At 55.0% G+C, this 14,383-nt stretch overlaps 2 protein-coding genes across 3 annotated transcripts; both read right to left on the reverse strand.

The window, feature by feature from the left end:
• Positions 1–674: 674 nt before the first annotated feature.
• On the reverse strand, positions 675–10,079 carry Tedc1 (tubulin epsilon and delta complex 1). 2 transcript variants are annotated; one of them, XM_076920968.1, is made up of 8 exons: positions 9,275–10,079; positions 9,091–9,169; positions 8,468–8,670; positions 8,104–8,208; positions 7,666–7,764; positions 4,588–4,674; positions 4,037–4,219; positions 675–2,788 (listed from the first exon to the last, which is right to left on the reverse strand). In XM_076920968.1, exons 1-8 carry the CDS (start codon positions 9,407–9,409, stop codon positions 2,459–2,461), a joined length of 1,221 nt encoding a protein of 406 aa, XP_076777083.1. In that variant the 5' UTR covers positions 9,410–10,079; the 3' UTR covers positions 675–2,458. The 2 variants fall into 2 exon arrangements, with proteins under 2 accessions (XP_076777083.1, XP_076777082.1); XM_076920967.1 differs by having other exon boundaries at positions 676–2,788; positions 8,104–8,253; positions 9,275–10,078.
• A 1,707-nt stretch (positions 10,080–11,786) lies between these two features.
• LOC143436708 (cysteine-rich protein 1) lies at positions 11,787–13,715 on the reverse strand. Its single transcript, XM_076920970.1, has 5 exons — positions 13,553–13,715; positions 12,352–12,446; positions 12,215–12,272; positions 12,005–12,051; positions 11,787–11,893 (listed from the first exon to the last, which is right to left on the reverse strand). The coding sequence occupies exons 1-4, from the start codon at positions 13,590–13,592 to the stop codon at positions 12,011–12,013; spliced, it is 234 nt and encodes a 77-aa protein (XP_076777085.1). The 5' UTR covers positions 13,593–13,715; the 3' UTR covers positions 11,787–11,893; positions 12,005–12,010.
• Positions 13,716–14,383: the final 668 nt, after the last annotated feature.

Raw genomic sequence — 14,383 nt, forward strand, 5'->3', positions numbered from 1 at the left:
AGTTACTAAACTTCCCTTCACGGTCAGCACATTTAGGTGTCAGGAATCCACCTCTGGTATTCCCCCTTCCTCAAGCAAGGGGGTGCTTGCCTTTGCATATTGGGTTCCCTTGGTGGGAACCCAACGAATGAACACCATGTCCTCACTGGTTCGAGAGCACGACCCCACTCACTGTCCACCTTCTGGCCTCAAATGTGCCTGTGGGTAGCCGGAGCTTCAGTCCTTGTGTCAAGTATTAAAGATTCTGCTGACCTTAAGATCAGGTTGGGTGGCCCGGCGGTGGTGGCGCATGCCTTTAATCCCAGCACTTGGGAGGCAGAGGCAGGCGGATTTCTGAGTTCGAGGCCAGCCTGGTCTACAGAGTGAGTTCCAGGACAGCCAGGGCTACACAGAGAACCCCTGTCTTGAAAAACAAAAAACAAAAAAAAAAAAAACAAAAAAACAAAAAAAAAAACAAAACAAAAAGATTAGGTTGGGTGTGTTGGGGGGACAATGTGGTCTTCCTCACAGTCAGGGAGGGTAGAGTGCCAGGTAGCCCCTACTGTCTGATCTGTTACACTGCAGGAAGCTGGAGTAGCACCGGTCATCAATTTGTGAGCTTGTCCCAGGACTTCAGGATCTGCCAAGGACGTTGTGGCCAAGTGACACTAGATTTTATTCCTTTTTTTTTTTTTTTAAAGATTTATTTATTTATTATATATGAGTACACTGTAGCTGTCTTCAGACATACCAGAAGAGGGCATCAGACCCCATTGCAAATGGTTGTGAGCCACCATGTGGTTGCTGGGATTTGAACTCAGGACCTCTGGAAGGGCAGTCAGTGCTCTTAACCACTGAGCCATCTCTCCAGCCCTAGATTTTATTCCTACTTGACTGTATGGGAACTGAGGACACAGCACTGAAACCACAAATGTGGGCTCTTTCAAGCCCTTGTGTGTGGAAAAGCTAGCTCTGAGGTCCTCCCCAGGTGACAACTTGACCAAGGACGAGTCCCATGGTCATGCCCCATACAGGCCTTCACATGGCCTCACATCCGACATCCGAGTCCCACACTGAGGTGATACACACACACACACACACACACACACACACACACACACACACACACACGGGATTCTGACGGGAGCTGCACTGACTCTGCAGAACAAAGGAGAATGACAGCCGGTAGCACTGGGTCTGCTTTGGATTTGTTTAAGGTTGGGCTCACTGGAAGTCCTATAGCAGGGCAGTTTTCAGACAGGGAGGTTAAGTAAATTTGTTATAGCCCAAATCATAGTCATGAGGAGACAGACAGTCAAGTTCCCACAGGCCCTGGACCAGAGCCGCATCCCACAGGTAGAAGCAGCAAGAAGAGCTGAACAAGTGTTCCCAAGCAGGAACAGGGGCGGCAGGACAGGAAGTCCAGCAGAGGCCCAGCAGTAGCCAGGACGTTCCAGAGACTCTAGGAGCTGTGTCCATGAAAGTTAGAAAGGACCTATTAGACATTGGTCATCCAGAAGTGTGCTGGGAACATTCACTGGAACAAACCAGCATGGTGCCCTGCCTCAGGGCCAGAGGTCACCTGTACCCCAGACATGAACTGTCACCCTAGCACACACCACCAGGCACATCAGGCAAGTAGGAAACCCCCATGAAAGAATGTTCTAGAGTGTCCAAGACTCCCAGGGTCATTAGTGGCCTCTGGCCTGGAAAAGCAGGAGACTAGAGGTTGCCTGGCGGGTCCTACTGGCTGTCCAGTGTCTGGTCAGTGTTCGGAGCTGGGGACTGGAAGGAAGGTGGGGCTGCAGAGCATGGAACCTGCCTGAGCCTGCTGGCTGGGAGAAGACTGGGTTAGGACAGAGCCATCCCACCAGGCTGTATGCACATCCTGGACACAGGCTGCTTTGTGAGAGCTGGGCTTGCCCAGCAGCCTTCAGAACAAAGGCCTTCTGTTTGCACTGCAGCTTCCTCTCCTCCGCTCTCCCAGGCAGAGCCCCCAGGCTCCCATCCAGCTCCCCCCCAACACACACACACCAGGCACATCCGTGGACCAGTACAGGAGGAGGCTCTGCTGGGGGAGGAGGAGGCATAAAGCCAGAATCTAAGAAAGAGGTTCAGGGAGGCAGCCAGAGCTGTCCTGCTTGGAGAGACCCAATACTTCCTGTACTTGGGGGCATGTGTGATTATAGCATGGTGCCAGCCATACACTACACATATCTCAGTGTACCCAAAAGAGGACAATAAAGGGACAGCGGAAGACGGCAGAAGCCTGATGTCCCTAGGAACAGCTCTACTGTGTATATATAGGTCCCCTCCAAACCTCTCAGGGGACCAGCCTGTTTTAACACCAAAACTGTAGGCAAAGGGAGGCCCTGGCCCTGGAGGGAACATAGGCCTGGACCTCTGCTCCATGCCACCCCTGTCTGCTCCTCTGAGACCCTACCCAGACCTCTACACAGATGGCGACATCTTAGGGCCTTCAATGCCCAGGAGGCAGAATCCAAATCAAGCCAGGCAGAGTGCCAGTCAGCCTGGCCAGCTCCTGCCGACATTGATGCTGCAGCTGATGCAACACCTTCTTCAGACAGGCCTCCTTGGTGCTCAGTGTCCTGATCATCTCAGCTGCCTGTAGGCCTTGGGGTCTTGGTGCCCCATCTTTACTTCTCACCAGTCGATGGGGTCTTTGTGGCTGGGCAGGGGTATTGCATTGCTCCCAGGACCCCTGCAGGGCTGCCAACTCCTGCTCAACAACATCTTGCAAGGCCTTCCTTGAATTGGTCCACTCTGGCCCCTGACCTAGGCCTCCAACCTGCATGAGAGAAGGTCCAGATGCTCTTGAGCCAAGAGCAGGTCTGTTCCCAGAATACAGGATCCCAGTGCTCCAAGCAACCCTGCAGCCCCAAAGCTCCCACCATAGAAAGCCTGTCCCTCTCCCCTGGCTAGCCCAAAAGTGTTTCACCCTCACAAAGCAACTAAAGTCCATGCCAGCAGCAACTGGAATACAAGGACCCAAAACCCAGGGGCTCAGGATTCCTAACCTCAACCTCCAGGGCTCCATTCTCAAGACCTACCCCTGGCTTCAGGATAGCCTGGCAGTTTCAAGCCTACCATGCTCCTTCAGAGGAAGACTCTTGAGTACGCCCACTACTCCAGGACTCAGTGTAGATCTCCTATGTCTCTCTGTTCCTCCCCTTCCTACTGCTGGAGTACATGAGGGGCAGCATGTACTCCTCGGGGCAGTTTCTTTCCAAAGACCCTGTGGGCAGCAGGCCTGGGGCGAAGCACAGTAATGAGGTCTTCCCAGCCTCTGGCCCACTCAGAACACTTGGAGAGCCATCCTGAGTCCTGGGTGCTCTGCTGAGTGGGTTCTGCCCTCAGGGTTCTAGAAAGAAGCAAAGAAAGGAAGGAAGGAAAGAAGGAAGGAAGGAAGGAAGGAAGGAAGGAAGGAAGGAAGGAAGGAAGGAAGGGAGAGAGATGTGGGGCAGGTAAAAAGAGGCCTTATTCCTGGGGCAGTACTTGCTATGAGAGAGGGGAGGAGACCTCTGGCTCAATCGCCTGTGGCACACTGGCCTCAGCAGAGTGGAAACTGTAGAAATACGAGAGGATTCCCCTGATTGTTGAGGAGACGACAGAAGAGCTGAAGGGCCTGCAGCTAATATTAAAATTTTACTCCGAGGGAGAAATGATAGGTCAGTGAGCGCATAAGCTCCCAGGAATGGCTGGGGAGGACCGCTGGGCAGGCACAGTGTGCATACAATCAGGGTACAAGGGCAGGCAACTCAGCACAGGGTTGCCTAACTCTCTGGGAGTCACTGGAAAAAAACAGAAGGTGGCACTGAAAGACAGCAGGGTCCCTTCGCTGCCGCCCACCGCTGTTGGGAGTTTGGTGGCCACTCACCCATCAAACTGGATTCCAATAAGCAAGGTAATTCATCTAGAGGCTTTGTCAAATGGTCAGTCTAGGCTTCCCCAGAGAATAGCCAGTCCGGACAGGAAGAGAAAGAGGTAGGGTTGGAGGGTAGGTTAAGAAGAGTGGGCAAAGCAGGTGCTAGCTCACCCGGGCTTCCCACTCAGCCCACCGGGGCGCAGCCGCTCCCCGTAGCTCCTCCTGAAGGGCCTGCAACTCTTGTTTTACCGACTCCAGTTCACCAAGCCCACCTTCAGAGATCGCGGGCAGGACCATCGTGGGCTGTGAGGTCACAGCAGGAGTCTCAGGGGAACAGGCATCCAAAACCGTATCCTGCAGAGAGCCCAGTGAGATGGTCAGGCACAAGCACAGGTTTCCAGTGGGACAGAAGATGCTGAGGCTTGAGGGGCAGTGGTAGCATTCCCAGGCCCTACAGAGGACAGCTCCTGACACTTCCCTGGCATGCAGAGAGGCACAAAAACCAGACCTCTGGGAGAACCTTATCTCTGGGAGATAAGGACATGCAACATGCAGTATGAGGCCTCCGCTGAGGACCAGCAGATGTCCCGAGCAGAGCACCCCTTAGGGAGCACCCCTTAGGGTCTTCTCCATCTTCAAGGTGGGAAGAGCTTCCAAACTGTACCACCAATGAGCCTGGCCAGGGCCAGAAAGGGCAGAGGCAGCAGAGAAAACTTCCTCACCATCCACTGCCAGAAGACCAGCTCACAGCGCCGCCACTCCAGAGCTGCCTGCAGGCGAATGTTCTCCCTCTCCAGTGCTTGCAGAAGCTACAGAGAAAAAAGGCACAGCTGGCACAGACTGCCCACTGACAGCTCCTGGGCCAAGCTTTAGACCAGAGTGCACTGTCCAACAGTCCACTGACTGGAAGCTGTCCCAAAGCCCGCAAACCTAACAAGGCCTAAAACTAGGGAGCCCGCTGGGCCATCCCACGTAACTGTGGGAAGAGTTTGCAAGCGATGAGGATTAAGGCTTAGGAGAGGGGCATGGGCAGGGCAGACATGCTTAGGAGGGAAGAGCAGGGCCAGAAGACAACCTCTGCCTACCGTCAGCAGTACAAAGCTTGCTAGGCCTGCACTGTGCATCACAGACAGAGCAGCGCCGCCTCCTCCTCTTAGCTAGAGCCAGAAGCTGTGAGTGCTTTATCTCCCACCCTTGGTCCTCTGGCTGGGAACCCCAACTTAGGGACTCCCTTCCGAACATGGATCATCCAACACCCCTGACCCTCTAGAAGACAAAATGCTTGGTAATCTGTGAATTGAGGGTGGATGTCTCTGGATGCCCTATAGGTGCCATGCCTGGTCAGAGGAACAACCTACACAAAATGTAAGTGCTCCCACATTTGATACCTGTATGGGGGCCCCAGGGAGAGGACCCTTGCAGAAGACAGTACATGTCAAGCCCTCTGTACCTCAGAACCCCCCCAACCATGGCTCCACAGAGAACAGTTTCCCATGGCCTGAGAAACTGGAGAGAGACTCTGAATGCTAGCCAAGGCCAATTCACTGGGGCAAGGACAACAGGGACAGGAGATCAGAGCCACCACCTAGCCATGGGCAGAGATGAGAGTAATTAGAGATGTAAGAAGCCAGATCAGGGTGAAGGGGACACACAGGGTGGCCCACAGAACTACCACCCAGTACCAAAGAGCAAAGACCCTACCTATAGACACAAGGCACCTAGATAAACCATCAGAAGGGCAGATAATACAGACTCCAAGAATAGTCCCAACACACCCCAGACTGTGGGTATGATAGAGGAACAAATAAACCCCTTCATCTTGTCATTGTTCCACCCTCAACTCTGCAGTCTCCTGATGCAGCCAACTCCCTGACCCTCCTCCTAGCAGGAGCAAGGACACAGAGGGTGCAAACTGAAAGCTGTGGGCCCCACAGTGACCCAGGAAACTGACTACCGACTGACTAACAACAGGTCTGGCTGCTCACACACCAGACGTACACTGTTCCCTGTCTGCGGGTGGGCCAGACACAGGTTTTAGCCAGCTCCTCTCCAAATACACGAAAAGAAGCAAATCTGAGGCCTTGGTCCGCTTAGCCACTGCTGTCCAGTCCTTTGTCTCAGCAAAAGCACTAGCTTCTGAGAGAAGAGGTGTCTTAACCAGCAGCCCCCCTGCACCCTGCCCCTAGAGTGGTCCCACAGCAAAGCACCGGCAGTGCTTGACTGGGGCATGGGAGGCCTCTGCTATAACCAACGTCCAGCAGCCAGAAACCCTGCTCCACTGAGTCACATTCAGAAGGGGGTCAGAGCCAAGGGTACATAAGGACCCTTAAATCTGTCTCAACACCTCAAGGTCAGCACTGGCCCTACAAGGCTGGACCCAGCCCAGGATTTATCTAGGGAAGCAGGTCCAGCGGAAACCGATAGCCAGGTACCTTACCCAGTAAGCACTCTTGCTTCAGATCATACAAATCACCCAGAGCACAGAAGCCCAGGTCTGGAATCTGCCAGATCTCATAGCCTTGCAGTATGAGCCCCAGGAGCTGACAGAAAGAGTGGAAACCAGGAATCTAGCCATCTATCCCTCACCCCATGATCATCTGCTTTCACCTACCCGGCCATAGGACAGGCCTTTGATAAGGTAGAGTCCGGTCTTGGACTGGACAGGGAAGAGGCAAACAAGGGAGTTGAGCCTGGAAGAAGGGATCATCTGAGCCCCAGTTCAGCTGCTTAAGAATAAGAATACATGCCCGCCGGCGGTGGTGGCGGTGGCGGAGGCGCACGCCTTTAATCCCAGCACTTGGGAGGCAGAGGCAGGTGGATTTCTGAGTTTGAGGCCAGCCTAGTCTACAGAGTGAGTTCCAGGACAGCCAGGGCTGCACAGGGAAACCCTGTCTCGAGAAAAAAAAAAAAAAAAAGAATACATGCCAAGACCAGCGGAGGCGGACAAGCACTCAGGATGGTTTAAAATCCAGCCCCGAAGTGCTGACCAATCCTGGACCTGTCCTATAAGCCTCAGAGATGAGGTGTGCAAAAGGAAGAAACCAGTGATAGTGGGCAGGACCCTAGAAAGACAGGGAAGGAAGGAGGAAAGGAAGGAAGGGAGGGAGGGAGGGAGGGAGGGAGGGAGGGAGGGAGGGAAGGAAGGAAGGAAGGAAGGAAGGAAGGAAGGAAGGAAGGAGAGCACAAGGGGGGCAGGGGAAGTGGGAGAAATCAAGTATCCTGGAGAGAAGCTGGCATGGGGCCAACATTGACACATTCTTCAGCCTAAGACAGAAGGCCATGTCTGTCTAGGGCCACTTCATCCCTGGGTCTCATAGCCTGCTGTTCTCCAGGGCTCTGCTCTCTTAAGACTTGGGTCTATTAGGAAGCTCAGGAGCCCTCTGGCTAGGAACGCCATCCTTGGAAAGAAGTGAGTGGGCCCTGGGTAACAAAGTGGGAGTAAGGCCTACAAACATCCAGGCCTGTACACTGGCCTAGCTCTCCAGACCTCCCCACACTGATCCCCATGAGTGAGTGTGGCCCCGGGCCCTGAAGGACAGCCGACCCACTCACACTCAGCCTTTCCTCACCCCCAGACACGTCAGGTAGACCTAGAGATTCATTTCAGACCTGAAAGCAGTGTCTCTCCATTCCAGTGGTCCCCTCCTGGACACCGCATCCCGCCCACCCCGACCGTGACCGTGACACTGGTCACCCACAGTAACAAATGACAGTGGTTGACCGTCAGAGCCCAGGTATCCCCCAACAGACCACCACCCACCACGAGGCAGCGCCCACTGCAGCACCCTGCCAACCCTCACCTGCTGGCCGCTCTCTGGATCTCTAAGCATCTCCGTTTCAGCAACAGAAAGATGGCCAAGGTTCTGTTGGCTGTGGCACCCCTGGGTGTACAGGTGGATCTGTAACAAGTAAAATACCCAGGCTGGGCAGCAGCCCCCCAGTAAGGTTTTTCAGCTGAATAGTGGCACCTTTAGAGACCACACTTATAACCAGAAAGGACAGCGCTGGGCTCAGGATACCCCAGTAATGCTGGGGGTGGAGATTGCAGACAATCTCCCTGAGGGCATCCACACCTTGCTCACCAGGACACAGGAAAAGCAGGGTCTGGCCCTGCTTATAAAGGTCAGAAGTGGGGAAAGCCCAGCAGTCCAGTGGTCCCATAGTGGTGACAGAGATGGACCACAGGGAAAGGCAGCCTGGGACAACAGGGTGAAGAGCCCTGTCTGTGCCTGTATTACCTTGCTGAGAAGGGTACACTGCTCCCGCTGACTAGAGATGAGGCGTCGCCACCTAAACCGCAGCTTTCCCATCAGCCATTCCACTAGTCGGATATCCACAGGACTCTTCGTTTTCACAAAGGGTGCAGGAGGACCAGGACCGGTTAGGGCCTCACAGTAGAGAGGGAACAACACTCAGCCTGCCATACATCCCATACCTTGAGGAAGGGCCAGGCAAGCTGTACTACTGACATAGAATCAAGCCTCTACGTCCTCAGTAGCCAAGCTGGAGAAGAACCGCAGGCACCAAGGGCAAATACCACGTGACCCGAGAGAGCGCAGAGAAACGCAAAGCAGGGCTCGGTCACGCTCATTACATACTCACTTCACACTGGGGCAACTGGTCACCCAGCTGCACACGGGTCTGGGCAAGCAGTTGCTCAAGCAAGGGTCCTCGGGCCAGGAGCCAGGATAAGGCCAGCAGCAGTTCGCGGCTTCCCTGAGAAGCCCCGTCGGGAAGTTGTAGCAGCACAGACCTGGGGTAGCCTTGGGAACCCAGTGCTGACTTCACCACACGGACTTGGGCCTCTGGAGTAGGAAATCATCAGCTCAGGGGGTGCTAACCTGCAGAGTTCACCTGGATCCCTCTGGGGACATGAAAGCACCCCTAAGCTTAGAACCTGCTAACGGTGGACAAAGGAGGCAAGATGTGAGAGTGTATGAGGCGGCAAGGTGATAACCAGCGGGCAGGATTTCTGTGAGTGGTTGGTTCAGGGTGTGGCCAGTCTCAGAGTTTCACTGGAGTGATCAAAGCCACTACTACCCAGCTAAGCGTGGTAAAAGCTAGTGGGAACCTATACTTAAGGAAGTGGGCGCAGCAGTGAGAAGAGCAGGTGCCGCAGGAAGAATGTAGACAACAGAGGAACTTTAATGGGGCGGGGACTTAGTGGATTAAGACCAAACTACGAGCGCCTTGGGGGCGTGGCTTTCTGGGAGGGCGGGGCTTACCTGGGGCAAGGTCTGTCCAGGTATTGTTTGCAGCAAGAGGTGAGAGCACGCGCAAGAGAAGCTGCCAGAGCACTGGAGCCTGAAGCAAACAAGGAGTTTGTAGTCAACGGGTATCAAGGTGTCACCTACGTCGGCCCAAGACAACGCCTGCCCCGGCCCCGACGGCCTACTCGGGTAGCCTCACCGCCTCTGGTCGATCGAACTTTGCACGGCGGAAGATTTCGGGGCTGGGCCCAGCTGGCAGGGACCGACTCAGCGCGGCGACAGCCTCAGGCAGAGCCCGGGCAGCCCCTTCCACCCGGCTCCGCCGCCGCCCCATACAGCCAGCACTAGAACAGCCTCGGATCGCCCGCCTGGGACCCCGACCAATCACAGTTCCGGCTGGGGCCCGCCTTTTCCGCTCAGGCCCAATGAGCGGTGACCCTGGCGTTTGAGTGCCTACCAGTCTATCCCGTAGGCAGGCACTTCCGGGATCGGGGGCGGGGATTGGATTTGCCAACTCCGTTGGAACTCACCAATCAGCCCCTTGGCTTAGCAACCTCCTTAGCAACCTCGGGCTCAAACTGAGCAAGGATGAAGGGCGCGCATGCGCCCGAGGTGTTCCCTGGAGGCTCGGAGGAAGGAGCAATGTGGCTCCACCCAGCCACGAAGGGAGTGTCTCTGCAAAGCCGCCCAAGAGCCCGCCGCCAGGGGTCGCGAGGCCCCCGCAAGAAGCAGCTGAGCCCTGCAAAGTGGGTGGGGAGTTCCGGGGGCCACGTCGCCAGAAGTCTCTTCAGAAAGCCATCCTCCCTCTCATGTACAGCCCCATTTCCATTCTTCCTCCAGCCACTAGAAGAGCAGTTTTTAAGGAAAATTCTCCACTTTAGAAAAGGGCGCGGCCTTCTCTTTGAAGGTTGACCTTAGTTTTGCACTCGGCCCTACAGGATCAACCTTGGTAAGCTGTGAGAATCCTGCAGATCACAGCAGCTACATGACAATGACAATGGCAGAATGAACCCAGAGTCCAACCTGATGCGAAGGGAAGGACGCTGCACACATGCTGTCGGTAATTATCCTCCGCAACCAGCATGAGCCTACAACATGCCTATAACCTAGGTGAAGCCGGATGCGAAAGACCACATTATGTGCGCCAGTGCGTGTGGAGGAGGGCCGGATAAAGGCCGGACGCTGCCTAAGGCGATCCAGAGTCGAGCCTGTAGGCGATGAGTGGCTGGGGGAATTGTGGGGGCGAGACCTGTACGCTCGAGCGGACACAAACTAAGCTTTGTGCACTCGATGTCACCACCAGAAATTGTTGGAACGGCGGACAGTACTGTGTGTACTCTACATCTCAATAAAGCCGGGAAAGAGGCAGGTGGAGAAAGAGGCAGGTGGAGAGGGAGAGGGTGCGGCGCGGAAGAGGAAAGTGAGGTGAGAGGGAGGGGCAGAGCTGTCCTTAGGCACCTGCCAGTTTAACTGCGTCTACAGGATGGCCACGCCCTCCGGAAGTGCGGGGACTCCAGGCTCACCTTTCCCTTGACCCTCCCAGTGTTTTGCTGCAGACCTTCCTCTGCTCATCTGGATACCCTCAGCTATCCTGCCTCAGGGTCTCCCCCTCCCTGGCCCCTTATCAAGCAGCTAGGGCTGCTGGTCCCAAGTGGCCACGCCCAGCTAGAGTCTACCTGCCCTTACTGCCCTCACTGCAGGGCTGTGCTTCTGCACACCTTGAACACTTTGAAGAGCCCTGAAAAGCACAAAGACCGCGCACCCTTGGCTACTGTGCCAAGGAACTGATACACCCTAAAGGAGTTCTTTGCCTCTCAAGGCTTCTTTGCAATACTATGCACTTCCCCCACCTGACTTACTCAGTCCTACAGGCTTCAGGTTGCTGAGCGAGAGTTCTCCCAAAGTCTACTCCAGTTGAGAGCCGTGGGTCTGGGTTCGAGAGACTGGGATTATGAGGAAGACAGGGGCCTCAAGGGTGGAAGACAACGGGGAAAACAAGCTGCTTCCCTTCACCCATACAGCTCTTCCAGATCACTACACACACACTACACTACAGACCACCTACGGGACTCACCAATAGCCTGTCAGCCTTGTTCCAGCCGAAGGTGAATACAGGCTAGGACAGGGCACTGCTGAGACCTTTGTGGCTTTGTTAAGTCCAAAGGGTCTTGAATGGCCAGTGGCACGGGGAAGGCAGGCAAAGCTGACAGCTGCCTGGCTCTACATGAGTTTCCAGAAAGCTCTTTCTACAGTCACCCTCAAATCCCATTAGAGCACTAGGCCACCCGGGGCATTCCTGGCTAGGGGAAAAAGTGTCTGGGTCCAGACTGAACAGCTGCAGAACTCACCCACAAGGGCGCACTTCTGGGGACAGGGCGGGATTGCAGGAAGTGAAAATGGAATAGGCAAGAAATCCACACAACTCCCTCAAAGCCACTCAAAAAGGGAACCAAACCAACTCCCACTGATTCACCCTCTGAACCGTGGCCAACCCCACCTGCTCCATGTTCCTGCTGACCCTGACAGCCAGGGCCTCACCCCAGGCCAGAAGCACCACAGAACCAGGCTACAGGAACTTTAAGGATCCCCTCAAAGGGTAGTGGGCACCCCGTCAGCAGCAACAGGAAAAGCAGTGCCCTGCATTAGGCCTGGGGTTGAAGTACCCACTGCAGCTCCCCTCCATCGAACACTGGTAAACAAAAACACAGGCCTTCCAAAGATCAGGTTTATTAAAGTCACGGAGGCTCCTGAGAGCCCTGCTGTCCGTGGGGGGTAAGGCCTGGCATGTGCCTGGGCGGGAAGGGAGGGTTTCCACAACCTGTAAGAAGAAACAGAGACAAACGTGAATGCAACATTTTGTCGCTTTCTCTATTGGAGAGAGTCTATCTGTAGACTGTTGGGCTGCCTGGGGTTGGAGATGGGGCTATACCTCCTTCTACTTGAAAGTGTGGCTCTCAGCTCCACCTCGCCCAAAGCCTGCAATAAATAAATAGATAGATGGATCTATAGATGGATGAATGGCTGGATAGACAGACAGACAGACAGACAGACAGACAGACAGACAAAATAAGAAAACCGATATGTTGGGGAGGGAGACCAGCTCTGGGGGGCCTGTTAGGGAAGAGGTCCAGTAACATACCTTTGGGCCCAAACATGGCCGAGTAGCAGGGGTGATTGCAGTAAGGCTTGCCTTCATGCTACAAGGAAAAGAACACAAGGGGTCACCTTCATCCCAACTCCTATGGCTCCTCCTCCTGCCCCCTAGCGGCCCCTTACCTCAGCATGACCCCCAGAGGTCAGTGTCTTTCCACATTTCTCACACTTCAGGCAGGGACGATGCCAGTCCTTGCCTAGTGATGTCACTCGCTCAGCTGCAGAAGAATAGACCCACTGTGAGACACCGGAGTCCCTGCATCCCTTCTCCCACTGCACAGACACCTACATTTTATTCTCTCCATGTGGTAGTCCACCCTGGATCCCCAGACTGCCACCGTGCTCCACAGAGGGGGTACCTTTGATACTCTCAAGTCAATCAATCCTACCTCACAAACCACAAGGGTCGCCTTGTTGGTGGGATATTTAATTTTAGATTGTTTTGTTTTGTTTCGGAAACAGGGTTTCTCTGTGTAGCCCTGACTGTCCTGGAACTCACTCTAGACCAGGCTGATCTTGAACTCACAGAGATGCTCCTGCCTCTGCCTTCCAGGACTAAAGTGCTGGAACTAAAGGCATGGGCCACCTGGCCACCCAACTGGGCTCATTGATGGGACATTTTCAAATGTCACTTCAGGGATATGACCCCCGAGAGCATTGTAGGGCTGGAGAGGAGGAGGCCTTCAGACTTCTGAGCAAGGGAAAAACAGGTCTGGAGGATCTAAGGCTAGGTCGACCCGGTTAAAGTCCTCTGACCTCTGCACTGAACCTGGGCGCACCCTTCTCAGCAGGGACAGGGGACCTCTTACTCGTGCACTTTCTTGTAGGAGCTCTAGGGCCCGCGAACAGCAAGGAAACTGAGCACCCCCGGACGTGGTTTCAGGCGTCTGTTTCTACTTAGCATTGGGAGGGGCCACCCCAGTCCCGCGTTCCTTCCTATCCAGCAGGGACCCCACCCAGGGCGCACAGACAGAAGGCGGGAGAGACAGCAGGATCCAGCAGGATCACAGAGACGGGGAGGCACAGAAGCACGGGAGTCACGGAGACCTGGAGACCCAGAGGCAAGGATGCCAGAAGACCAATCCAGAAACAAAAGATAGCGAGTGAGCACAGATGTCGATTCCGTTTAACACAAACTGTCCTACCCTGAAGCCGCGGGCAAGGTCTATGGGTTCGATCCCAGGCGATGCCCCGGACTCTAGACACTCCGGTCCTCCAGAACAGCCAACCCAGTGCCGTCCGCCTCTGGACCATGCTTCCGCTTACCGCCTGCTGTACGCCCGCGGGCATGTGGAAAAAGGCTGGGATACCCAAGTTTGCTCACCGAAATACACCTCCTTGTCGCACTTGGGGCACTTCGGCATGGTGGTACCTGGTCCTGCACAAGTGGCTGCAGCTAGAAGGAAGTAGGTTGTAGGCTCTGGACTGGGTGGCGCCCGCCTGGTCCGCGCTTTATAGAGACCCCGTGGCCCTGCCCTTTAAGGCCCCGCCTCCGCCCCACCCCCTCAGTCAGGGACTTGGACCCCTGGGAACTCTGCTCCAGACCGACTGGCCAAGAATGGTCATCTGGTCCATGCTCGCCTCCGGCAATATAAACTGGCCAAGGGCCATGCAGGGGTGCTGAGTCTTCCGGGACCCCCTAAGGAGCCCAGCTGCTCCTGCAGACCCAGGCCACGCCCCCTGCCTGGGGCAGGGCAAGCCTCCGGTCCTGAATAGGGAACGTTGGGTCCTCCCCTCGAAGCATGAAGTGCCCTATTTAGCGTCATGCACCTGCAAGGGCTAGCTGGAGCCCCGGTGGGCACAGGAAACGTCTAAAGTGCAGATAAAGTGGGGCGTGGTGTGATTGCCCGTCCTACTAAAACTGGTGAGGCCAATCTGGTCTCTAGGGTGAGACCCCGCTTCAAAAGACACACACACACACACACACTAAAATAAAGCGCAGGAAGATGCAAATTTATATTCAAGGATTCTGCATATATTTTGACGCTTTTCCCCTGGAAAGAGTTAAGAACATTCAGAGTCTCAGCCTTGTAGCACACTCCTCCCAGCCTTTCCCAGATCTAACCCATGCAGACGCCAGGAGGTCCACACTAGCCAGCCACATGTGAACACCCTGACCTTTGCCAGCTGGCTGGACTGCAGCCACAACTTCACC

Source organism: Arvicanthis niloticus, chromosome 23 (genome assembly GCF_011762505.2).
Source record: "Arvicanthis niloticus isolate mArvNil1 chromosome 23, mArvNil1.pat.X, whole genome shotgun sequence".
Taxonomy (NCBI): domain Eukaryota; kingdom Metazoa; phylum Chordata; class Mammalia; order Rodentia; family Muridae; genus Arvicanthis; species Arvicanthis niloticus.

Bases quoted from the DNA above. Each gene is read 5' to 3' on its own strand.
- Tedc1 (XM_076920967.1), bottom strand. From the start codon at position 9,409: ATGGGGCGGCGGCGGAGCCGGGTGGAAGGGGCTGCCCGGGCTCTGCCT. The intron at 8,254-8,467 runs GTGAGTATGTAA...CTCTACTGTGAG, and splicing joins ACCAGTTGCCCCAGTGTGAA to GCCCTAACCGGTCCTGGTCC. The intron at 7,765-8,103 runs GTAATACAGGCA...TACTTGTTACAG, and splicing joins AGTGTACCCTTCTCAGCAAG to ATCCACCTGTACACCCAGGG.
- LOC143436708 (XM_076920970.1), bottom strand. From the start codon at position 13,592: ATGCCGAAGTGCCCCAAGTGCGACAAGGAGGTGTATTTCG. The intron at 12,273-12,351 runs GTAAGGGGCCGC...TTTTCCTTGTAG, and splicing joins CCTCTGGGGGTCATGCTGAG to CATGAAGGCAAGCCTTACTG. The intron at 12,052-12,214 runs GTATGTTACTGG...TATTTATTGCAG, and splicing joins GGCCATGTTTGGGCCCAAAG to GCTTTGGGCGAGGTGGAGCT.